This window comes from Tigriopus californicus, chromosome 11 (assembly GCF_007210705.1).
Source record: "Tigriopus californicus strain San Diego chromosome 11, Tcal_SD_v2.1, whole genome shotgun sequence".
NCBI lineage: Eukaryota > Metazoa > Arthropoda > Copepoda > Harpacticoida > Harpacticidae > Tigriopus > Tigriopus californicus.
Window position 1 is genome coordinate 6,035,011 of NC_081450.1, and position 25,183 is coordinate 6,060,193.

Sequence of the window (25,183 nt, forward strand, 5' to 3'; positions counted from 1 at the left end):
GATGGCCCTCCCATTCAGTGGGATAAAAGAAAAAAGATCCCAACGAAATCTGTTGTGACGGGAACACAAAAAATGGAATACCACAACCACAGGAAAGGTCTCTTTGATTTATAGCGAGCATCCTGGGATGCACAGTCATTACGTAGGTCCTCAGACACCTTCTCCGCTCAGTCCAAGATAATCACGTCTAGATCACCAGGAGGACGTGTTTCGACGAGACAAGAGAGCAACAAGATGAAGAGTCCCTATTATATAAAAGCAAAGCTAGGCTCATTTTGGGAACAATCAGTATTCCTCATCTCATTTCTCTTTCAACCCCTTTGAAATGAAGGGGTCTCGTAAGAAGGTGAATCGGAATTTGTTTCATGTCAGATGGCCCTTCTCTTTTGATTTCGAAAAACGAGCTGGAATCGTTCAATACCAAGAACTTGGCACGTGTCCAAGGGGCATAGGAAAATTGCGATTGGGCTTGCCAAAAACTCACGAAAAATGCTATTTCGTCGTAACCACTCAAGAAAATACCTTGTCGTGAACCATCCAAAAAAATGGGTCCAGACAAATGCGAATCACGATTGCGAAAAGCATACAGAGAAGAGATTCTCTATACAAGGATACAATATTTCGTCTTCTACCATCACACAACAGTACTTTTTCCTGGATTGGAAATAACACAACTGCGGATTAAAGACGGAAAGAAAAAAAACATCACAAGGATCAGGGCCAAAGAGGAAAGTGTTTTTGTCCCAGTAAGTGGGTGCTCCCACTTCCACTTCCACCCTCATGTTAAATGATTGAAAAGATGAAATGACGTGAATGAATTATGAGGCATTATCGTAAACTGAGTTCGTTCTTTATCACACGACGGGCTCCGCAACCCTTGAAATTACCCGTTCCGTTCATATTCGTAAGTGCATGCACACCTGTTTCGAGGAGGCTTAGGGACTGACGTGACATTTCCCACCGCTAGGGATACAATTTCCCATTAAGGCTCAGGGTCTCCCCATTCCTTTTTTCGATGGATATCTGACACATTTCTTATGATAAATTGAGCTCTTTAGACATCGACGTGTAACAAAGCAATTACTTATTTATACATCTTCTTACAGGTAAGACTTGTGTGTGGTCACTTCTGGATTCGTCACTCTTCATTGGCAACAATGATCGTAGGGATGTGAAGTGTGTATGAATCCTGATTACCCGGGTAATTGCTGATGTGTTGGCTACCAAAGTCGATCAACAGCCTTTCATAATGAGTTTTGTATTTGTGTTCCCTTTGCCAAATCCACTTTACATTTGCTCCAAAATATGGCACTTCTCGCGATGAATAGGTCGTGGAGTATATGCCTCTGGTTCGGATCCTGTTTGACTCGACTACATCCCTAATTTTTGCGAAGAGGGTAGAAGCATAGAACGGAGGGGGAACAACTAGATGGACAGAGTACTAGTGAAGTGCGATTATTATTATCTGATCAAGAATCTTTTCAAGGAACTGACAAGGCAAGAAAAGAGCCAAAGAAATGAGGAAATTGGATCAAGGCGTGAAAATAGGGATGACTAATAAACCATGGACACCTCATTATGAGTGATCTTTCAAGCGAAGCCGAGGGGTGAGTCGATCTCAGGAGGAAGGTGGGGGAGATGCTGAACTGAATAGAGAACTCTCAATCGCTTATGGACACACAGAGATATAAGAAATTGATCAATCCTCCCCGGGTGAAGCTGGGAAAAAAGCTCCACTTGGTAGGGTTCAGATCCTGATCTCGAACTTTGGGCGCAGGGTGTGTTACTCTCTGAGAGTAAAAAGTTCCATCTCATTAAGAGTGAGCGGATTCAATCAGACTCAGGTCCAGGTTGTCATCAACTCTTCACATTGAGTTTTTTGCCGGGTTTATTGTTTCCTTTCTGTGCTCCAGAGCTGCTTTCTAAATTGGTTGGTAAGTGGATTGTGGGTTGTTGACTAGGTTTGGGAAGAGTTGCACCCTGGAAATCGTGCCGCGTCAGTCGCCGCAGGAAAAAAATCTTGGGTATTGAAGATGGTTTCATGCAATCTTCCCGTACCATTAGCAGTGCCGTCTGGCTTGGATTGACCTGTCAGTTACAAATGAGCTCCCCATCTCATTTTTAGAGTGCCAGATTTGCCGCAGAGAAAAAGGGGAACATGGGGAAACAAGAAGGAAAGGAAGTGAAGGGAGTTGTCGACTCATCACAAAACACAGAAGAGGTGCGCCTCATGCAAAAAAGCGATTGGTTTTTCCAAGGATTTCCACCCTACCTACAATAGAGAGCGGAAAGCCGAGCCAAACACGCCAAACATTTTAGCCAGCTTTTTACATGGCTGACAGCTTCATTCACCGGACTCGGAGAAAAGCTGGCTAATTGCCACGTTGGGGGAGCTTTCCCGAATTGAAAGAACCCGGATCTCCAAATGACAATTTATAGCCCAAGTGCATGGAGAACAAGCTCGCCAAAATATGGCTGCATAAATTTGGAAATAATCCCCGAGGCTCCGGCTAAAGAACAATTGAAATAGAGGGGAGTAAGTTCTTTGGCGGCACATTTGAGCAATCGCTTGACTTGAAGGGAGGACACTCCAATACATTTGGTCAAAGGGGTGAAATTCTAGACCGCCTGACGATCTGTCTGATCCCTCTGAAAATAATATGGATTGACGAGGTGCTGTCGGGTACTAGAGGTTTGGAGAAGACATGTTTCAAATGTCTAGCAGTACAGCATGTGTCCGTTCAACCCTCTCTATTTGGGAGTGGTTTAGTACGTTGAATGTTTCAGGTATCTGTACGTAATAAGTGGAACGAAGGACAAGAACCATCTGTCAATATAAAAAAATGAAATGGATACAAAAGACCCACATGTTCTAGAGATTGATAATAAGAATGCCAAAGAGAGAGAGTGAGATGGAATTGATCGATAGCGCCTGAGAGCCAGATATTAATGGTTTTAATGGCTTTGACCCCAACCAACAAACCAACGACGTCACGGCCACTTAGAGCTGGCCATGTTTGATTCGCATCAAAATTTGGTCAGAGATCAAAGCACATCAATATCAACGTTTGACTCCTCGCAAGCCTAACTTCTCATAGGATGACCCTCGTGAGTGAGATAACCTTGTCTGATCAGTTCTGGATAGAGTGATGTACCGCAGATGTTATTGTGCCCCTTGTGCCACTCGACCAATGCAAATGAGACCGGCGATTGTCCATGAATCGAATGAATGCCCATAGTATCATCATCGTCATCCATGGATAGGCTTCGAACCCTCACAAGTGAGCTTTGCCAAAGAAGACCAGTTAGTCCAATGTTCTTGGACGAGCACCAAACATCGGTTCAATTGCAACAACAACAACGAAATCTTGTCTCGCGTCCATAGGTCCATTCATTCGGAGACCTCCCTCCCGCCTCCTTTCGATACCGTAGCGGTTCAATGAGAAGCCAATTTTCCCATAACAAAACGAAATGCCCAACTACATTTAGTGGCTTCATTTGCATTGAACACTGGACAAAAAGTGACCCTCACCCTCACCTTCAGGCGTTGGGGTCTTTCATAGTGCGTATTTGTACCCATCTTCGGTTGGCATAGGCCGTACATCAATCTCTTTGTCAATAGACGTCCATCCATGCATAAATTCAAGCTCTTGAAGTCTTATTGCCTCTGTTTTATCTCATGTACGGTAAACCAAGTGTCGACCAAGAATCTATTTGAACAGTGTTCCAGGGCTGCTCGAAATTCCGGTCATAAACCGCTTTACTCGTGCAGTGTGGTAGAAAACCTCTGTCTTGGCATTTGGTAGATTGTACTCGGTCCATATTGCACGTTTCGGCACATTAAGCCTGAAAATATAACTTGCCTTCTTCTTTCTCTTGAACTGGTCGGATTCGAGTTCCTTCGTTCTCATCCTGAAAAATGAAAGGGGGATAGATGCTTTTCGACCAGTAGCCAACAAGTCTCCAAATTCATTTCCACAGCTGTCCTCAGGGGCCAAGACGTCCCCACGGGGCGATTTTCTTGTAGACAACCGCTTGATTTATATGTTCAATTACTATTGGCTTCGTCGGGTTAAAAGTCGTTGATTCCGGAGAGTGTTTTGGTTAATGAATAGAATTAGCTTCGGTCTTGTAGAAGTGCTGGATGTACAGATCTACAAAATATCTACGTCAGTGTTGCCAGCTCACCAGTGCCGTTGGAGGCAAGAAGAGCCATCTGGTAGTCATGATAGTGAACTACCAAAAGTGGCCACTTAAAAGACCAGGCTTATTCCGCCTTTATATAATGCAAATGGTTTAGGAACATGTTGCAATGGATCTCACATATGAGATTGACATTTGGAATCAAAGCCAGAAAACATGTGAAAATTCTTGACAACTTATGAAATGACGAGGAAATGTCGGAGGCAATCCATTTGTTCTTGGCCATTGAGTTTCGAAAGTATACACTTTTGCAAATTTTGGCCTCCGTTGAGGCCACCTGGTAGAGCAAATCTATGCACAAGAGTAGTAGTGGTAGCAGTTAACTAATTAATACCAGGATGTGGGTTCAGAATTAGACGGGAGTTTTCAACGAGAACCTTATTTACATAGCGTATATTTATGGTGTGACTTTGAGAGGATGTTAATTGTGGAGTGCTGGCTCTAGTTGAATTTGGTGTTCCGGCTGCGTGGCCGAGTATAATGATGATATCACTCTCTATTCATAGAAATGAGAGCAATAAAACCTCTCGAGTAATTGAATGGAGCTCAACGTACTCCGGCCTTCGTTTTCTTTCCCCCTTCTCCCTCCTCCAGTCCAAGGAGGAAGCGAAACAAAAAACAGGGCTCCTTTTCATTCTCACGATAAATCCTAGCTAAATACCCATTCACATCCTCAATTGATTATGTTTATTCGACTAGATCTGAGTTCTATTCCAAGCTTACTCCATCCAATATGCGCTAAAACATGCCTTGAAACGCAATTAGTGATCAACAAGCATATTATGGATGATCAAGCCCTTCATTATGGTTCATGATTAGCATTGTTGTGCTCAGTTGGCCCCAACGAGAAACGGATTCACGCCCTGATTTGCTTTGAATTATTGTCTACCCAGATTATTTTTTTTGTTTTTGTTTTCTATATCACAGAAAGAGACATAACTGCTTCATCTTGTCACATAAATCAAAGTGCTTGGTTCACGTCTCTGGCCACATGAGGTGGTGGCTTCATATCGTATTGTGCTGCTTTATTCAGGGTCGTGAAAACTTCAAGTGTATCCAAGACTTACGGTACCGTAGGTCTGGTTTCTATTTTCTCCCTTTGATGTACTTGCACGTTCTAAAGAACAGGCAGCCTTAAAAGGTACAATAATTATACAATCGTTTGGACGACTCCTCAACCACCAAGCCGTAAGAAATGTTGTTCGTATAAGGCGAGTTCTCACTTATTTACCACCATGCATGGAGATTGGAGACCTTTGAAGATGGGAGGGTGATTTTTTTTCCTCTTCTGGGTACTTACTAGTCAATGTGCGAAGACGTTCTGGGGGTTTGAGGGGGATGGTGGGTGAGATGGGTTCTTGGTTGTTCATTGGGGTGGGTTGGACGGTGATCATGCCTGGAGTGTAAATGGTGCCTAAAGCTCAATGGGAGGGCGAATTAGCCAGAAGTCTCTACGTACCAATTTAGAGTTCAACTGATGCAACACTATTCAATCCATAGGACGAGCAGGTTTTTTGATCTTCACCTGGATTTTAAGCTTACGTCCTCTCCTCCTCCTCCTACGATGGTCTCCGATTTAATTCGATCTTGTTAGATTCTCGGGTACGTACTCGTGACATTGCAAAAATGATCTTTTCCATTTAAATCTTTCGTTCGTCCATCTACAGTATCCATCCATCCATCCATCATCAAATGAATCGACTTGAGCGAAAAAATAGCCCTCCACCTTCCCCCATATTCAACTTGGGTCGATCTCATGGTGTGGAGGAACCCCCATGTGTGCGTGGGCATCAAAACCCAAAAATAGTTTTGACATGAGACATAAAGTTCGTGATTCTCAGACAGCTGCGGAATGGCCAATTTTTCGCTCTTGTCGACAGGCTGATTGGACTTTGAGTGCACTGACGTGAGCGTTGGCCCATCACTCTTTGAAATCTTTTTGGCCTTTCTCCTAGCTTTTCCTCTTGATGAGGAAAAGTGCTGGCCAGAGAATGTGACGGAATAGGTCGAACGCAACATGAGCTTTTCACCTGCGCTCAATATAAACACACATCCACAGATTTGCAAGCATTCAAGTCAAGGCTAGTTTGACTCTATAAAGTCACGAGCTAGTTTTCTGCTTAATCAACTCTTTCCTTTCGGTTTTGTGCATGTAGCTAACTAGACCGAGGGATATTTGGGGAAATAATTTTTGCAAAGATGGCTATCAACGACTTTTACGGGACATTAGTTGTGCTGGACATTTACCCCACGTCAAGTTTGGTCCTAGTTTTGTGCGCAAGTACAGGGTATTTATTCACTTTGTGCAAGCAGGGTAACCCCACAAGACTATGTTTCAAATTTTGTCATGAATGAGGATATAACAGATGGAACGGACGGACCAAGAGCAGAGTGCCTTAACCGTCCCACAACTTTATGGCAATGCCCTGGCCTGAGTGCCTGCTCCTGGCTGCTACACTGCTAATAAATTCGTTTTGTGGTAACTGTTGTGAAAACTTTGACGAAAAGACGCTAGTTGGCACACAGACTGATAATTTTAGACCATTGTATTTATCCTCAGAGGCATGCCTTGTTCGTTTACAATAGAGAAATATGGAACGGAGAGGAGTAAGTAAGTATCTGTGCCCGTATGTACTGGACGAACAGTTGCGCCCCCCCCCCCTCTCTTGTCTGGGACCAAAGCAAGGAGGTCGTTAATCTTTAGGAAAAGAAGCCAGCAGACTCGAATCGAAAGTGATGCTCTCATTTTTAGCTCTCTGCCCGCCACTCGGGACAATATCTGCCTTTCCTGGACCAGCTTTTTGGCTCTTTGGGCCTCATTAACCCTGGGCGGGATATAAGAGACTGTGGAACAGATTTGGAACATCTTCGCTGTTTTGACCTTCTTCTTCTTTCGTTGAGTCGTCCTGGATTCCCAATGGAAGAACGTGTGGTTCTTCCAGGGAAAAAGTGTCTTCTGCCTTTTTTTGGAACCTAGCAGAATTACACGCGCTAGACGTTATTTTTCTCAAGCAGCCCTCGCTTCTTTTTGTAGATTGATGTGGGGATGTGGGGATGGTGCAAGTCCTGACGCTCGAATTTCAAGTTTGTTGTTTTAGACACTCGAGTCAAGTCATTATCCTACCGACACAGATACAGATTCACCTTAAAGTCTAGGCGTTAAGCTTGCGTGGAAAAAATCGTTTGGCAGTTAGAAAGAAATGGGTTCATCGCCCGGAATTCGAGCGATTTGGAATTGAGAATGCGAATAGTGACTAATTGATTTGATTCAATCAAAGATGGCCTCAGGAAAGGCCATCTATCCAGGGCATTCCAGAAGCAAGCGATTCACTCGGGCTTGTGTCACTTTCTAGGTCACGACAGACCGTGTCACGTGATTCTCGACATTTTTGTAGGGCGAAGAAGAGATTCCGAGCAATGTGTTGGCCAACATTCTTGAACGGTAAGTGAATGCATGATATGAAGGACAGATGGGGGCAATCCTTCACCGGCGAACGCACACTTTATGGAACTCTGAAATCCTAGAATGTGAACATTGAAGGCTAATCCTACCCCCCCCCCCTCCATACTTAATCGCACAATCGCATCACACTATGATGCTCCCACGAGCGCAAGTGAGTGGGTTTCTCGAAAGTCATATCATGATTGTAGGATACCATGCAGAAGCTCGCTGAAGTGCATCTACTCGAGATATTGACAAACAGAGGCTTGTTGTTACACGAACGAGATCAGCAATACCCTTATCTGTGGTGAGCATCAATCGAAAACTACGTGAGGCAGATGTAGTATGAGAGACGACAGAAGGCTGAGAAAGATCCAGATGAGAGGCATGAAGAAAGCCGCAATTGCAACCGCTATACGAACATGGATACATACGTACATTTTGCATAAGACCTCCGATGTCGAAACAAGGCCACAAAGGCCGAAAAAAGCCCTCGACGGCGAATCGAGGCCAATTCCGAAGGACGACGAATATTCTGAGGTTGCTCGCTCGAGAAGAAAAACGAGCAAGAAAAGCATAAAAGAAGGGAATGAAAGAGTGAAAGAGAGAGGGACATAAGGGGGTTGGATGCTTGATGAAAAGAGAGTGACTCTGGACGAGATTAATGATGGCTCTCATCTAACTAGACATGGCTGAGTTTGAGGTGTCGCCTTACCCCTTTGCTTCATCTTCCTCCTTTTTATATATAGAGAGAGGGAATGTTGAAGAGAAAAGGGCCAGTATATTTCCCCTTGTTGGCCTCGTATGACGAGAAGTCCACCGAGCAACCTTCGCGCCCCAAGTCATTTGTCCTTCATGCCACGTTAGTACTCTCCGTGTGGCCCATAAAGCGTCCCATTTGCAAATCAACTACTAGATGAGACTGAAAGTTCTTTTATGCTGACCCACATTCCACGTGAGAGTCTCACGATCATTCCCTCGAGAGATCAATGTGATGTTCAAGTAAGAGAAACATTGGCCTGGCCAAGCCTACCTTTAAGATTGAATGCCTTGTGTAATGGATCGCCCATAACACGGTGTGTCAAGAATCCCGTTGAACGGATGAGCATGTGACTACTATAGTTGATTTCCTAGATGATCGAGTAACCTTGAAACGCGAGAAAGGGGTGAGGAAACTTGTCTGGAAGAAGAGCTGGACGAGATTCCTCACCATCCTGCTGAACCCAACACTCATAACAAGTTCAGCCTAGGCGATTAAGTGAAAATAAACAGGATTTCTTTTTGCACTCGCTCCATCTCCTTCTGTCAAGATGAAATCTCGCCATTGGGCTAAGCAAGCATTTTTGCAAACATTTACGAGAGTGGTCCCACCCTGCATCGGCATCGCCATCTAAAGCCTCGTCCAACAATCTGGAACAACGATCCCAAACAGGATCACCATCAAGTCCCACCTGTGTTCGGGTCCACGTGACAAAAACATGGCGTTTTTACGAGGCATTTTGTTGTGGATTTCTCCCTTGAATCAAGATGTCCTTTGGAGTGGCCAGATCCAGGTCTACTATCGAAATCCCGCTCAATCCCGTTTGAAAGCATTCCTCTCGAACCTATCTTTACCTTTCATATCCAGCCTTGGCGTTTCCGAACGCAAACAATGAAGGATGATTCTGAGGGGAACTGCGGCCAGATGAGCCAAATGCATTCTTCAGGCCTAATTCATGATTGATGACTCCATCTTCCAGAAAGCCGTTGTCTGATCCTCTCCAAAGGAAGAAAAACAAGACCCTTGGCCATGAAAGAAACGAGGAATGCGCTCGTTCGTTCTTGGCTCTTGGCGAGATCTCAATTCTCGTCAATGCACTAGTGGACAAAGTGTGTCTCTGTTTGTCTTTGAAGGTTGAATTTGTCATGAAGATATGCCGAACAAATATTACTCTAATGAGGCAACACTTTTTCCCCGGTCTGTCCGTCATTTCTTCCAGGAATGTTTGCCCATGGTTCAGCATATACTTGGCCATTGTTGTACAATGTACAATTCCCAAAATTCCTCACGTGGTCAATATTTGCCTTGTTTTCGGCCCACGTGAATAAAATGGCACTACAACAAGACAAGAACTCGTCATTGGTCCTAAATATATGCACACTTCCACTTGAACAAGTCCTCTTAAGACGACGGCACCACACAATGCATTGACATTGGACTCAGCGAGTCTTTGAGAGCTTAGGACAGCCGGCCTCCCATAAAGATATTCATGCTCTTTTAAATTTGATCCATCTTGGAAGGGAAAAGCTTTTGGGGGTTCATAATCTCCATAAAACAGCGTGAGGCATCAAAATAATGATGGAAGAAGGAGCTGACGTCGTAAAATTTCGCGGCTCTTGGAAGAGTAGCTCCCAGGTTTTCATCATTTTCTCCACTCAGGAATGGAATCCCTTCGATTACAAATGGCCTCATTCGTGCCACTCACTCTCTTTGCTTGTGTAATGATATTCGCATCAACCGATCAAATGCGATCTTTGCCCTCGCACTCACTCTCTCACTCTTGCTTTGCGGCCAAGCACACTACTTTCTACAAGTGATAAACGTCAGTGATGTAAATTTGGCAGAGAGGGTTTGAACGCGATTTTTCCAATACGTTCCGAACAACACGCAGACAGGTTTGGTTGGTGGGATGTACTAAATGTGAATTCCTGGTTGCCATAAAAAGAGCGCTGCTGTCAAACCAATGGCCGGGTACTTATGCAGCATTAGACCTCATTGTCCAGGTTCAAAGTTCGACCAAGAGTCGAAATTCAACTCTTGTAGGTACTGTAGTACTTCAACTATTAATCCATGGATGTTCTCGTGATTCCTTTCAGCCGATGAGGATTACCAATACGACTACGCTTACGACGACGGAGACTACACAAACGATGACCAGAAAGACGAAGTCATCGAGGAACATCCCACCTTTGTCACCCTTGGGAGCACGTTCACGTTTGATCGTGGAAATACTATTCGACTGCCCTGTTACGTCGACAAGCTTCCAAGTAAGAGGAGATCTTTATGATTTCGTTTTGCTGATTACCAGCCGAGTCAATAGCGGTTCATTTGTACTCATCATATGAGCCGAAAAAATGCAACTTGGCATATTCCACACTGTCCTTCCCCCTTGCAGTTTGGAACGAAAAATAACGGAAGAGCTTTGGACTGCACATGAAGAAAACGAGCTCATTTGCTATTTTCGCCGTCATTTGTCTAATGCTAAACGGTCGTAAGGCTACGAGGGGATAGTCAAGAAATGATTTATAATTTTGTTGGCATTAACAAGAGACAATGAAGGATTATCCTGAAATGGAACACATCCTGCACAGTAACTATCTTGTAAGAGGCTGCAGAAATGGCACCTTCAGTTTTGTCTGAAAGGCTTTGGTGTTTAATGTAAAGAAACTTTGATCATGCCAACAATGAATGTTTGGTCAACATGTAAAACAAAAAAAAATGTTTTAATTAATTTCAGAATCGATAATGCACTTTCCTATTGAAGCAAGAGACCCTAAGGAAGCTTCGAATTGGTGTAATTATTAAACCTGTGACATTTTATGTTCACCGTAACTCCACATCCAGATTGGATTGAACCTCCCTCGCATGCTATTGAAAATTGAAATTGAACAATTCACCATACAATTAGATCATTGAAATATGAAAGCATATCAAATTACCGAGGGCCGCTGCAACTTGAGATTCGAAGTCCTGATTCAACTAAAACTTGGCAATTGAACTCGATTCTCGTAATTCAAATTCTTGAACCTTCCTGCTAAAAAAGGAAGAAAAAAAATAAGGATCGTATAACACTAAATTAAATGCCAACATTCCTCTTCCAGAAAACTACGTCCTATTTTGGAAGAAAGTCACGGAAAACGATGGAGAGACTCTGATCTCCGTGGACACACAGATTGTGGATTCCTCCTCCACCCGTGAATCAGTAGAAATCAGCTACGACGGTGCAGACCGTGGATCCACATTGGTGATTAACTTGGCAGAAGACCAAGATGCTGGTCAATACATGTGTGTCATGGGGAATGCGGCGAAAACCACCATAAAACATACAGTTAAAATCCGAGGTGAGATTTACGACCCTTTTCAAATGAGGAGATTTCAATTAGTCAGCCGACTTGAGAATCGCATCGACTCAGAAGGAAGTAGGCCATTATGGCTAGGGCTTGACAATTTCATTGGCCACACATATGTAGGTTGTAGCTTTCCAGTCGTTAAACGATCACAAAGCTCTAATTCACTGCATGAAAGTATTTTTGGCATTTTAAGTCTTGAACCCTTTAGAAGTAGTATCGCGCCATGTGCACGAAAAAGCAGTTCGTGGATGCTCGAAAAACAAGTTTACCTCGTGCTCAACGAGCATTTTAAGGGGGCGTCTCTCTCTCTCTCTCATTTTTTTATGAATGGAGCTTATAAAATTTGATTTCTCGTTCTTGGCACCAACTCAAAGAACGAGTGAGTGAGTGGGTTTGAAATCAATGAGGGTTGAGGAATTTGAAAAAGGGGGAAATTCGGATCTCTCTTGCTCTCTCAATCCTCGTTTTGGACGGAAACACCCTACAAAATGGCCTCACCCTCCTGGACTACATCTGTACAAAACGTGGATCAAGCCATTGAGTTTAAAAATAATAGGATCCTATTCGAGTGTCAAGCATTTTTTGTGCGTTGTGTAAAAAGCAATGACTCGTCCCACCTCTTTCTCTTGACATATACCGTTTTGTGTGTATGAGAACTTCAAATGTGAATGATGGGGGTTGTTGCCCTGAATATTCAAGATGCTTCGTGATGATGATCGAACACATCAAGCTCGTACCATGAATTGAGACCATTGGATCTGGCGCAAGTAAAGTCGTAGTTGTATATGATTTCCTACGTCCACACCCAATGCTGTAGTAGATCTCTCAATTCCTATTCGTACCTCCCCTATCTTTCAAGTCTGACTTGGACAAATTTTTAGCTAGCATTCTCCTGATCAACTCTACATACAATAGTGTTGCCACGAGTGCTAACTCACATTTAATTGGTAGACCAAATATCATAAAAAAATAACCTACTAAAAATCGACGAAATATAGCGTTTCATTTCAATAACATTAGGGATTACATTCCCTGTGGCGGTTAGAAAAGCTCGTATAAAGCAAACAATGAAGCATCATTAATTGTACATACGGATGCGAGTTCACCATTTAAACCCATTTTAGCGCCACCACAAATCACCAAACAACCCGCCAATGGCCTTCTTCTGGCCCAGAAAGGTGACACCGTGACTTTATCTTGCAAAGGTCAAGGCAAGCCAGAGCCCAAAATCACGTGGACACGAAGGGTAAGAAAACCGTCCCCCAGACGATTGTTCAAACCAAACAGAGAGAAAAGATCAAGCAACATCCGTAGAGACAGCTAACGCAACCTCTCGCCCTCTCTAATAATCAAATATATATATTTAGGGGAAATCCATGCCTAGTGGAGAAAAAACTATCGAGGCCTCGGAACTGACCTTTACCAATGTAGGTCGACGTCATTCGGGTACTTATATCTGCACTGCCGACAACGGGTTCAGTCAAGAGGTCCAGGACAAGATCGAAGTGGAGGTGGAATACCAACCTGATGTTGAGGTGGAGGAGGTTTTCATTCATGCTAGCACTGGGAACCAAGTAGAACTGGTTTGCTTGGTACATGCCCATCCCAAGCCTTTGGTGAAATGGTTCCGGGACTCCACCGAGTTGACCAACCAATCGTCCAACATCCGCCACACGCACAACCGACACATTTTGATCATCAGTGAATTGGCCGATGAGGACTTTGGGAACTACACGTGCAGTGCCGAAAATAAATGGGGACAAGCCTCGCGAGTCATTGAAATCTCAGGTGATTTACCAAATAGGTGTTACTTTAAACAATTACATGTGTGTGGCTCCGTTTGATTGCTTGGCCTCAAATCGCGACTGAATATCTGTCCCGTTTGATTGGTGGCCTTTTCCTTATTTGCACTTCTTCTCCACCTACTTTAGGCCTAGCCGCACCCGCAGAGTTTAGCAGCCAGCCACGTGGGTACGAACCCGAGCAGTATCTCATTGAATGGACCGTGAAATCGTTTTCGCCGGTAGAGGAATTTCTGCTCCGATATCGTTCCCATGACGACTCTGAGTGGCAAGAGGTCCAGATCGAGTCCACAGAGGAATCCACGCAAACCTACGCGGGCAAACGCAGCCTCAGTGGCCTCTCCAGCGCTAGTCAGTACGAGGCCGTGGTCTTGGCCAAGAACGGCCAAGGCTGGAGCCGACCTTCGGCCAAATTCCAATTCGCAACATTTGGAGCAGGTACACATGGGTATCTCATTTCACACTTGGGTCTTCCACACCAAGTTCTATTTTTAATGGAGCCCATAGAGATCGGCTGGGACTTTATTAATTGACCCAGTTCATCCATTCCCTTGCACAGACTTGCAGCAATACTTTTTAGAGTACTCAGCTCAAAGCCTGTTTTTAGGCCGGGACTATCGGGTGCATGATGCTTATGGGAGGACTTGTTGGGACGTTATTTTGCTCTAGTTTAGTATATACACTCATTTTTATTCTAGATGGACACGGTGAAATAAATGTTCCAAGCGATAGGGGTTGGTAACATGAATCATTGCTATCGTGCTATCGCTTTTCTGTACATCTCGCTTCTGCTTCTCAATCTCATACCCTGCTGCTTTTTATACTGTACTGCCTTACAATTGTCAAACGCTTTGTATATTTCTCTCTGTAATCGGGTTGGTTGTCGGATCTCGTTCATGCTAGTTGTCAGTGATATTGTGTTTACAAGATTGAATGCAGTTCTTTTGCAATGACCAGTTCAAGGCCTATTAGCCATTGTAGTCTCTAGCCATGTGTAATAAAGGAAATTTAGGGAAAAATACAGTGTGGCACTCTAATTTTGGACATTTTCGGGAGGGAAAATTTGAGCAAGCATCACAGACAACCTGCACCGGGCGCAAACTGAATTTGTGATTTATTTCAATTGGCTGGCCTATTGTAGCAAACAGTTTTCTGATATTGACCCAACATATTATTAGATTGACAGGACTACGTCAAAAATGACTCTTTCTTGAATTTTGTAGCACCACTTATTCGATGATTGAAAATCCAATTGGATCATGGGCGAGCTGGCTGTGATGTCTGACTGCATTCTTCTTCCACAAAGTGTTCAAAATCAGGGTGCCGCATTGCATTTTGCCTTCGAATTTCCCTTACTTCGCATGGCTAATTTCCACTCTTTTCTGGGTCTAGCAAATTGTTTTGCTTCCTTTATTATGGCTTCCTTGTGGCTAGAATATCACTTAACAACGCTTTGTCCGTTTTGATTCTTGATTTTATAAAGTATGACATTGGTTATGGGAATTACAGGGTTGTTGAACAATCGCTTGATGGTTCCGCATTAAAACCGATTGAGACGAGAGAGATCAAGCATCGAGTTTATCATTCTTGACTTATAAGAGGTCTTTAACACATTTTTGTTGGGAAGTAAGAGTCATCTAGTTGTGTCCATATTTCTTCGTTATGGGATCAGGACCTTCACGAACCTTTTTGTCAGTCACGTACATGGTTCACCAAACCTGACATCTCAACGTCATAGATAATTCATTTTGTCATTACAGAGCCACTCACTGACGCTTCTAGTGCAACCTCGGTTTCGTGGTCGGCATTCATAACCTTATTGTCCGCATTGATCTCAATTACTGGGATGACCAGGTAGAGATCTTTTTTGCCCAAGTACTTTTGCCCAAAATTATTGGTTCAAGCACGATTTCTTGCATTCTAGGTCCTGTTAAATCGCTTGTCATAGTTCATAAATTAAGGAAGGTCCACCAAATGCAAAAGGATCCTCTGAAAGTCATATGATTTCTGTCCTGTTCAGCCGGATATGGCGTCTCTCATTCAAAGAGCTCGAAATAAGAAGGTGAAAGAAAATCCCTTCACAATCGGAGAGGAAATACTGCAACAAAGAACACGAAAACGAAGACGATGAAATGATAGAGAGCGTTCTATTCAGCCTTACTTTTCCAATTTCTTCTACTACGATTACAATTACGGATTACGTACTAACGTCCTGAAATCAACCTTACCTCAAAAGAAGATTGTCTCAAGCACACCAGATTATGGCCATATGAAAATGGAATGGAGTCGTTTCTGCTTCCTTATCCTGCCTTCATTCCTTCCCTCGTTCCTTCCCGGTTCTCCGATACGTCCGTTCCTAGATCAACTTGATTGGTACCATAACTAACACAGAAAAAGAGTTTCGAACGTTTCAAACGCTTTCAATGATTACGAAAGTCAGCTTTAAACCCGTTCCTCGAGTTGAGGTCATGGCCATGACTTCCCGACCTTTTTTCCCCGGCTCTCACTTTCTTCATTCCGGAAAGAATGGCGCTGAATTACAAGATATGGCCAGTTTGATTCGACGAATGACCCGCCCATTATGAATGTATCCCGATATCCTATGAATACCATTATTACAATGATTATGATTATCACCATTACCATCCTTCTGTTAGTCCTTAAGCTAAGAATTTTGCCATGATTTGAAGCCCTCATAATTAGCCAAGTGTTTCGTTTCCACCATACCTTTTCCAATTCATCGTTCGATTGACGAGCAAAAAACCGAGGTTCTCTCCTACTTTTGTCGCACTGGAGAGAACATTTCAATTCAGGGCTGTGATAGCGTGTTTAGAACATGGCAAGCGATGATGGCCAACCTTCTCCGGACGAAACTCGCTTGAACAACAACACTATTCTTTTTCCAGAGGGTGTTCTGATCGTGGTTTGGGTGAACGTCAACAAGTTTCTCAAGCTTCTTATGTAAAGAATTCTTTGTCGTTTTTGTATGAAAATAAAACCACTCAAATCGAAACCGACGCCAGCACTCTATTGTAATAATAACGTTTCTGATTTGAAACCAGCCTTAGCGATTAAGCCCAGGGTGGTCTTCGTACCTCGGACTCTGATCTTGTGAAATACTACTTTGCTGGATATATTTTTTATTCTCAATTTCCACCAAGATTTCCATGTAGCTCTAAAAAAGCATGCGTAGAAGAGCTAATCTATTTAGTACTTTATGAGTTCTGCAACAACCTACAAATGCGTAACTACTGAGGCTGTGCCACCAGAAATCAACGTGTGAGGGTCCACTTTTTTTGCTCTCTGAAACCAAAGTACCCACTGTCGCTGACTAAAAAGTAAGGTCGTATTTCAAATGTGGTACGACGCCTTTTACCGTTTAAGTCGCAGCATTTTTCTAGTCCGAATAGTGATGCAATACCGGGTGTCGAGGATAAGATTAGACACACAGTTTTTTCTTTCTAAAATCCTTGAAATCTTTCAAGGTTGCGTGAGTTTTATATCATTTTTTTGTCATTGTCTGCTCTTTTCATTTATATAAACAACAATACAAAAAAGTCAAAGCTGAAATCTATGAAAGCAAAAAGAGAATCCATTGTAGCTTTGCTTTGTGCGGGATACACTTCTAAAGAAGTAAGTTGGAACCTTAAAGTGGCCGCCGGACGATTTACGATGTCAAAAACTGTCTTGATTGGCAAGATCCCTCCTAGGAATGCAAGAAAACCAGCAGTTAGATATCCAAGAGTGGTAGCTGGAATAAAAAGATGCATCAAGGCAGTTCCAAGCAAACCAATGTGATGCATTGGATTGGATCTCCAATCTGGTTGCCAAAGGAATTTGACTTAATGCAGATGCCTAAATTGAGGTTTTCAAGTCTACAGTGATACCCTGGATGAGATAAGAAGCATAAAACTGGCCCTTTGTATAACAACAAGACTTTGCTCCTGCTCATTCAGCCAAAAGGACAATCTCCTACTGGGATAATGAGGCAATCCTGTTTTGGAGGCCTAAACTATGTCCCCCAAATTCTCCAGATCTTAAAACTCTGGACTATGCTGTGTGGTCTTATGTTGAGAAAGAAACTTGCAAAAAGACCCCCTTTAACTAAAGTTCTTGGCCGCCGAATTGATCAACCATTGAAAATTCTCTCCAGCCAAAATCCGCATTTTTTGTCACTGTTTTTGGACCAGATGGGCTAAAGTCATTGCTTCAAAAGGATCATATGTCGAAAACTTACATTTAAATAAAAAAAATATGTCAAAAATAACGTAAATTTTACGTAGTCTAATCTATAACATGTTAGAATTTTAGCTCTCAAAATTACCTTTTAAGAAATTTACGATGCTTTTATGTGAAAGTGACAAATTTGTCTAATCTTATCCTCGACACCCGGTATGGTTTAATCGTCCCTCAACCATAAAAAATGTCAATTATATGTATAGACTATATACAAACGAATATTTTCAAAACAAGACTCGCAAAAATCGAAAGTTCGCCTAACCACACACTCAATCGCATTCCAAAGAAAAATCCCAATTCGGGGAGTCTATTAGATTTGGGCTGATTAAAACGCTGGAGTTCACAACTCCTCTTTCTCGGACTCCTTCATTTCATTTTGCTGGTTAATTTCTCTATATAGCAGCCAATGACCTTAAGTTCTTCACGATATCTTCATTGATTGTTCAGCTAGGTGTATGTTCAAAAGTTTTGAAAAAGATGAAAAAAATATAAATATCATATCTAGAAGATCATAATTAATAACTTACAAAATTTTGAGCAATTTCGAGATTAAACAAGAGAAAAATGACCTTTTCCTTTTGCAATATTAAAAATCAGTTGAAATTGTAGGAAAATTAGTGTTAACTTATTGTGATGGCATGCTAAGGCTAAAAGTGAAGAAAATAGGACCATTTACTCCCATAGAACTCAGTAATAGCTTGATAGATCAAATCCTACTTTGCATTAAAGAGCTGACAAATCGTGTTCTTAATTTCCACCAAATCTGTTTTTAGTACTGAATTGTGCGTTTAAAATGCAACACTTATCTATATCACCTGCTATTTTTTCTCGCAGTTTGTTTTGGAAAACGAAACCACTTCATCTTGCAGGTGCTTTGAGAAGTTGTTAGAAACTGTTCAGCCTTATTTGCTCGCTAATTACGTAAATAGAGCTCAAAATATGAAGCAACACAGAGCAGAAATTGTTGCCCTATCCGTGGGCGGAATGACATCCACCTGGCTGGCCAAGACTTTGGACTACGACAGACCTGTCTACTGTCTACCTTGTAATCATTCGGTAAGTCCCTAGGGGTTTGAGGTGATGATGTCGTCCATGTTGGAAAGGAGCCCCACTATGCCAATTTGCAGGTCTAGACAGTCATCGGCTCTGATGAACAAAAGTGCGACCCCATGTTCGAGGACGAGGAAGAGTGTCTTCATGACGATATACAAGTATCGTAAGTATCATATCGTAAGTTGCTAGCTAAGTATGTGTTTCCCTGGGCTCAAACCACCTAAAAAGGAGCATGTTTGTGGTAACACGAGGGAGCAAGGTGACACAATGCAAATAAGATGCAAGATTTTCTAAAGTTGCATACCCCAGATTTTTTTTTATAAACTTTTAGGCCACCAAACACCAAGTTGTTCAGTCTTCGACTTCGCATTCTTTGGGCGTTTGAAGAGCAAGCTGTCAGGTGTTCATCTGAAGACAAAAGACCAGCTCAAGACCACCAAAAAGGATGCCGGAGTCAGCCTCAAGCCGAGCTTCATCAAGAATAGGTGCTCAAAGTTCCGCTACGGGTTGGAATTAAGGATTACTGATGGTAGGGGGCAACATCAAATAACATGTATTGTTACTCTAGGACCTAGTTATGGTACGCATTACTCCATGCTCTTGTAATACAACATTGTTTGAATCATATACAATAGCAAAGTTTTGCAATTTCAGCGCACATGCTTGTGTAAGTTTGAAAATCTATCATGCTTCGAAAATATTTCCAGTGTGAATTAGGCAACAGGAAAAATTGCTTGTAATAAGTTGGTAAAACTAGCGATTTTGATGGTGTTTTGACTAGCACCGCAATTTCAAACGTCAATTTGTCCGAACATTGGGTTTCATGTTGTTTTTGGTTTTCGTAATTGCGACATTACTTATCGAAAAAAATGAGCTCCTTCCTCCTAGACAGCATGGGTTCCGAGCACATTTTAGCACGGTTACCCAACTGTTTGAGCATGTAGAGCAGGTTATTGAGGGACTGGAGAGCCATGAATCAGTCGATGTAGTTTATCTCGACTTTACCAAGGTCTTTGACAAGATAGATCATGGTCTTTTAGTTAACAGGCTCCATGAGATTGGGATCCAAGGCAAGGCGCTTAATTGGCTAAGAAGTTTCATTTGTGGTAGGAAACAATTAGTTAATGTTGAGGGATCCCTTAAAGACATACATGATGTCAAGTCGGGCGTCCCTCAGGGCTCCATTTGGGTCCTCTCCTTTNTTTGTTGGTTAAGACCTTCCTTATGGTCTTTTTTCACGTTAGAACTCACTTTACTATGGTATTTGAACTTGATGAGATATTTAAAGCTTTGGCCAAAAATCGTCTTGACTTTTACTCTCCAATTTGGCCAGCCAAGACTTTAGGACAAGAAGTCAACCTGACCATTTGTTGATGGGCCCCATTTGGCGTGACAGTGTGGCAAAATATTACCATGAGATAATATGTAAGCGGTGTTGAATAACATTCCTCATCGTTCATTCAGAACAATGTTCAATTCAAGAAATAAGGTCTTCAATTGCATTTTTATGACCCATAATTTCAATTATTCATTGGCAATGAAACGAAACAAATATCTATTGGTCTGGATATAGCTTAAGAATGGGAGTGGGCTGTATCTATAATATCTGATTCAGAGACACTAGTCTTCCAGCTATTCAGTTTCAGTCAATAATTTTGGCAATTCATAATCAAATCAGGTTTATCAGTAGCACATAATAAGTGGTCAGTTACTCAACTTTACATTCATTTAAGGTGCACCATTGTCGTTCTCATCTGAATTGCAAAGGAAGTGTCTCAAGATAGAGTTTATAAAACTATATTTCCGATCAATCTGAATCAAGCAGTGAATATACTGCTCAAAGGCCCTAATCAACTATTGTTATCATGGAATTTGTGTCCTTTTGGCAACGGGAAGCACGTCTCAATGAGCACATCTCCATCCAAGGCAATGCTCTAATATTCGTAGGGCTTATGTAGGCGTTAATCCAGTAGCAAGATTTAAGTCAGACTTGGACAAGTTTTTGACTAAAATTCCTGATCAACCTTATATTCAAGGATTAGCCAGATCAGCCAATTCTAATTCATTGGTCGATCAAATAATATACATAAATAAAAGTCAAGTAAAATGAATAATCTTCTCGTCTTGAACTGCTGGGATTCCAATCCCAGTAGCGGTAAGGAAGTCCGCAAAAAAAAAAATCTCATCTTACATCAGCTGAGCTAAAAGACGGTGGAAAATGTAAATTCAATCACTCTTCGAAATAGCATTCTTCGATAGTACAGAGTCCCAATTAAGCCTTCTCGGGATTTCACATTGAACGACAATCTCAATTACTTGATATGAGTTTGTCGGGTTATTTTTTTGACCAACCTAACCTAACGGGAACATGAGATTTAACGAGCCTGGCAAGAGAATAAAGTACCTCTAATCAGAAGCCAAGAGTGCAACTAGAACCAACCACTAAACATTCTGAAAATTGTAGCGTGTTGAAACAAGTACTTTAAATGCAAGGTATTTAACTGCACGCTAAGAGAAAGTTAGCCCAAAAAGAACTGACCAAACTGTTCATGTTAAGTACACAAACGTTTTCGCTACTCAGAACAGAACAGGAACTTTCTGCAAACAACCTCAACCGTCTTTCTTTCAAATTTCTTTGTTGGTGTGGTGACACTTTTACGGTATGGTGGTGTTTGAATTTTAGTCAGTTTGGAATAACTCTATGCGCATCTCATACTACTAAAAAAACACATCTAGAATACCAAAGGCCAATCAATATTAACTGAGCGAACAGAACCTACCCCCTAAACATGACATGTTCCAAAATTGATCGGGAAGTTCCTCCTCCTCCCAATTCGGTTGAATGTTTGTTTTTTCGTCTTTTATTTTTATTTTATGTCTAATTTAATCACTTGGTCATGCAAAATTCTTGCTTGCCTTTACTGATATCATGGAAATTCGCTTTACTAGTAAACCCTAGGTCTATTTAAAAATATATTTGTACTTTGGTGAAAATGGCAGAAAAGTCTCAACTTTGTATAACATCATCTTGCGTCAATCGGCTATATCATCAATTAAAGCGAAACCCAAGTTGTTTTTTAACTACAACACGAAAGCCGTTATTTTTCGTAGTTCCAACCATTCCCTCCCCATGCATTTTATCTCTTTATCACACTTCAAGCCACATTTGACAGACTTTCTTTTGACTTACGAGATTCCTTAGGAACATTAATACCTCCGCTATTGTCACGAACAGGCAAAAAAAGCTTGTGAAATGCATTTTGTTTGTTTGGGTAAGATTGGATTTATAACCTTCAGAATCTTTTTTAGACAACGGACTATTATGGAACTCTTGTGGGTTCGAAATGGATCTCCATAGTAATGGCTAATGAAGTTTCAACCGTCAATTCGAAGTCCCTTTTACGAAAGTTCCAAAGCAATCCTGTAATTCAAACATGGCGCAATTGAAGACTTATGCTAGAAGCTATCCATAATTTTCACACACCCTGTATTTGGTTCGTTGAGTCTGAATAAGGATTTTAATGAGGTGCAAAAAGCGATAGAGAAAGCAGCAAGACTGTTACGGCTTGGAAAAGGTCAAATAGTGCTCAAATTTGAATGCTCTAATGGAGACGACAATTTTGGCTATGGTGTGGAGCATGAGTCTTTTGGGTAAGAATAGAATGAACTATGGTTGGCTGAACTTACCGATGTTTTTCCAATCGTTTCACTTTCAGCCTTGCCAAGGCTGTTGTTAACTCAAGAATGTTTCCCACCCATGGATTACGTCCTAAAAGACGATGGAAAATACTATCGTTTTGAATCAAAATCAGACACCATCTTGGCTGGCATGGACATTTGCCAATCCCATGGAGCAAATTTACCGCGAATTAAATCGGAGTTGGAGTACAAAGTCATCCAAAGCTTAATTGGTGAGTTGACAAGATCGAGTTCCCTCGTTTGATTAAGTGTGTCAAAATTTCTGTTTTCAAAAAGAGTCTGATATTTGGCTCGATTTGTACAACATTGAATTACTCGAATCCAAAGAAGATGCCCATATCGCAATGAATGGAACCCTACGTTGGGGAGATGGAACAACATTTATCATACAATCCTGGATGAAAACCGAAAGGATGAATATCAATGGAGGGAATCTTTGTTTTCGAATCAAACCGAACGGAGGGATGGGAGATAAAGAGTGTGAAACAAAGTTGTCCATTCTGTGTCAATTTGATTGCAGCCAAGGTAGGTGCAATTTAACTAAATAGCTAAGCAGTCAAAAGTTTGCCATAAAGCAAACTAAAAAACTTTTGTTTCTCATAGTTGATCCTTGTTCGAATGGGATTGAAAAACCTCCCAACGCCATGAAACGCTTTGGAAATTATTATTCTTTTACTGGTAATGGCTTATTCTCCTATAGCCATAGACGTTGCCTATCGAAAGAAATGCATTTGGCAACTTTTCGATCTGAGAGGGAATATTTGGCACTTTTACTTATAAGACGTAAGTATTACACAATACAGATCAATATGCTTAGTGGCCATCAGGGACTTGAAGGTTTCAAGTTCTCCTGGCTCTGATGGGGTGACATCTCAGTTTCTTATGAGATGCTCACTGGTTCTTGCTCCTATTTTCTCGTGATTGATGCGTTGCATCTTGGTTAAGGGCAAGTTTCGATCCTCTTTAAAGTTAGCTCACCTTGCTCCAATTTTTCAAGGGGGAGATAAGTCGGTCCCCAGTAATTAAAGGCCGATTTCTCTCACTTCGAATATCGCAAAAGTGTTTGAGAAGATCATGAATTTCAAACTTGTTGAATTTATTAAGGTCATTGAAGTCCTTCTTCCTAGCCAACACGGATTCCGAGCACATTTTAGCACGGTTACCCAACTGATTGAGCATTTAAAACAGGTCATTGAGGGACTGGAATGGCACGAGTCAGTTGATGTTGTCTAGCTTGATTTTGCCAAGGTCTTTGATAAAGTAGATCATGGCCTTTTGCTGAATAGACTTCATGACATTGGAATCCAAGGCAAGCTTCTCAACTGAATAAGAAGCATCATTCATGACAGGAAGCAATTGGTTAAGGTTGAGGGATCCTTTAGTGACATACGTGATGTCAAGTCAGGTGTTCCCCAAGGTTCCATCTTGGGGCCCCTCCTTTTTATAATATTCGTTGCCCCGCTTCAAAAGCTTATTATTACTGCCAGTCCCTCTTCTTATACTGGCGATATAAATTTAGTTTCTGGTAGGAATGGCCAAGATTCCACTAGCCTTGCAAAGGACCTAGAAATAATCTATTCCTGGGTTACTAAGAGTAATATGGCCCTGAACGGAATGAAATTCCACTCATTGACCTTCGGGTCAACTCCTTTGAATACTCCACTCATAGATAATGGAGGCAAAGATATTGAGCAGATTTCATCCATGAAAGATTTAGGTGTAGTCCTCCAAAATGATGGAAAGTTTGATGAGCATATCCAGTTGAATGTGGGTAAAGCTTTTCAAATGTGTGGGTGGATATATCACACGTTTAAGTCCAGAGATAGCATCACGATGCTAACTCTGTTCAAGTCGATTTTTAGCCACATCTTGTGATGCAACCACTCCAAGTGTTAATTGGAATGCGTTCCCTCTCGTCATTTCTCTGTAAAAAGTTGGGATATTCAATGTCTAGTCATCAGTTAATAAAGTGGTTGTGAAGGGTCAAGCCCCCCGATCATGTTTATTAACGGTGACCGGACAACTTGACCCATTGGACAACTCGACCCAGTGGAGAAATCGACCCAGTGGAAAACTCGGCCCAGTGGAAAACTCGACCCAGTGGAGAAATCGACCCAGTGGAGAAATCGACCCAGTGAAGAACTTGACCCAGTGGAAAACTCGACCCAGGACAACTCGACCCAGTGGAGAATTCGACCCAGTGGAAAACTCGACCCAGTGGAAAACTCGACCCAGTGGAGACATCGACCCAGTGGAAAACTCGACCCAGTGGAAAACTCGACCCAGGACAACTCGACCCAGTGGAGAATTCGACCCAGTGGAAAACTCGACCCAGTGGAAAACTCGACCCAGTGGAGACATCGACCCAGTGGAAAACTCGACCCAGTGGAAAACTCGACCCAGTGGAGAAATCGACCCAGTGGAAAACTCGACCCAGTGGAAAACTCGACCCAGTGGAGAAATCGACCCAGTGGAAAACTCGACCCAGTGGAAAACTCGACCCAGTGGAGAAATCGACCCAGTGGAAAACTCGACCCAGTGGAAAACTCGACCCAGTGGAGAAATCGACCCAGTGGAAAACTCGACCCAGTGGAAAACTCGACCCAGTGGAGAAATCGACCCAGTGGAAAACTCG

The 25,183-nt window shown here is 42.2% G+C and overlaps 2 protein-coding genes across 3 annotated transcripts in view; both read left to right on the plus strand.

Annotated features, from left to right (window-relative positions):
• LOC131890067 (lachesin-like) overlaps positions 1-16,199 on the plus strand; it is a 49,634-nt gene extending 33,435 nt beyond the window's left edge. Inside the window, exons 2-9 of one of the 2 annotated variants that reach the window (XM_059239339.1) lie at positions 10,502-10,672; positions 11,507-11,746; positions 12,880-13,001; positions 13,123-13,543; positions 13,687-13,995; positions 14,256-14,291; positions 15,318-15,411; positions 15,482-16,199. In XM_059239339.1, the coding sequence (XP_059095322.1) occupies positions 10,502-10,672; positions 11,507-11,746; positions 12,880-13,001; positions 13,123-13,543; positions 13,687-13,995; positions 14,256-14,291; positions 15,318-15,411; positions 15,482-15,491 (1,403 nt within the window). In that variant the 3' untranslated portion in view covers positions 15,492-16,199. The remainder of the gene's footprint in view (positions 1-10,501; positions 10,673-11,506; positions 11,747-12,879; positions 13,002-13,122; positions 13,544-13,686; positions 13,996-14,255; positions 14,292-15,317; positions 15,412-15,481) is intronic. The other variant, XM_059239340.1, reaches the window with a different exon arrangement.
• A 6,380-nt stretch (positions 16,200-22,579) lies between these two features.
• LOC131890921 (uncharacterized) lies at positions 22,580-23,449 on the plus strand. Its single transcript, XM_059240374.1, has 3 exons — positions 22,580-22,760; positions 22,825-23,073; positions 23,152-23,449. Exons 1-3 carry the CDS (start codon positions 22,607-22,609, stop codon positions 23,406-23,408), a joined length of 660 nt encoding a protein of 219 aa, XP_059096357.1. The 5' UTR covers positions 22,580-22,606; the 3' UTR covers positions 23,409-23,449.
• Positions 23,450-25,183: the final 1,734 nt, after the last annotated feature.

Coding starts and splice junctions, on each gene's coding strand:
- LOC131890921 (XM_059240374.1), top strand. CDS start 22,607: ATGGATTACGTCCTAAAAGACGATGGAAAATACTATCGTTTTGAATCA. Junction 22,761..22,824: donor AGTCATCCAAAGCTTAATTG/GTGAGTTGACAA, acceptor GTTTTCAAAAAG/AGTCTGATATTTGGCTCGAT. Junction 23,074..23,151: donor TCAATTTGATTGCAGCCAAG/GTAGGTGCAATT, acceptor TGTTTCTCATAG/TTGATCCTTGTTCGAATGGG.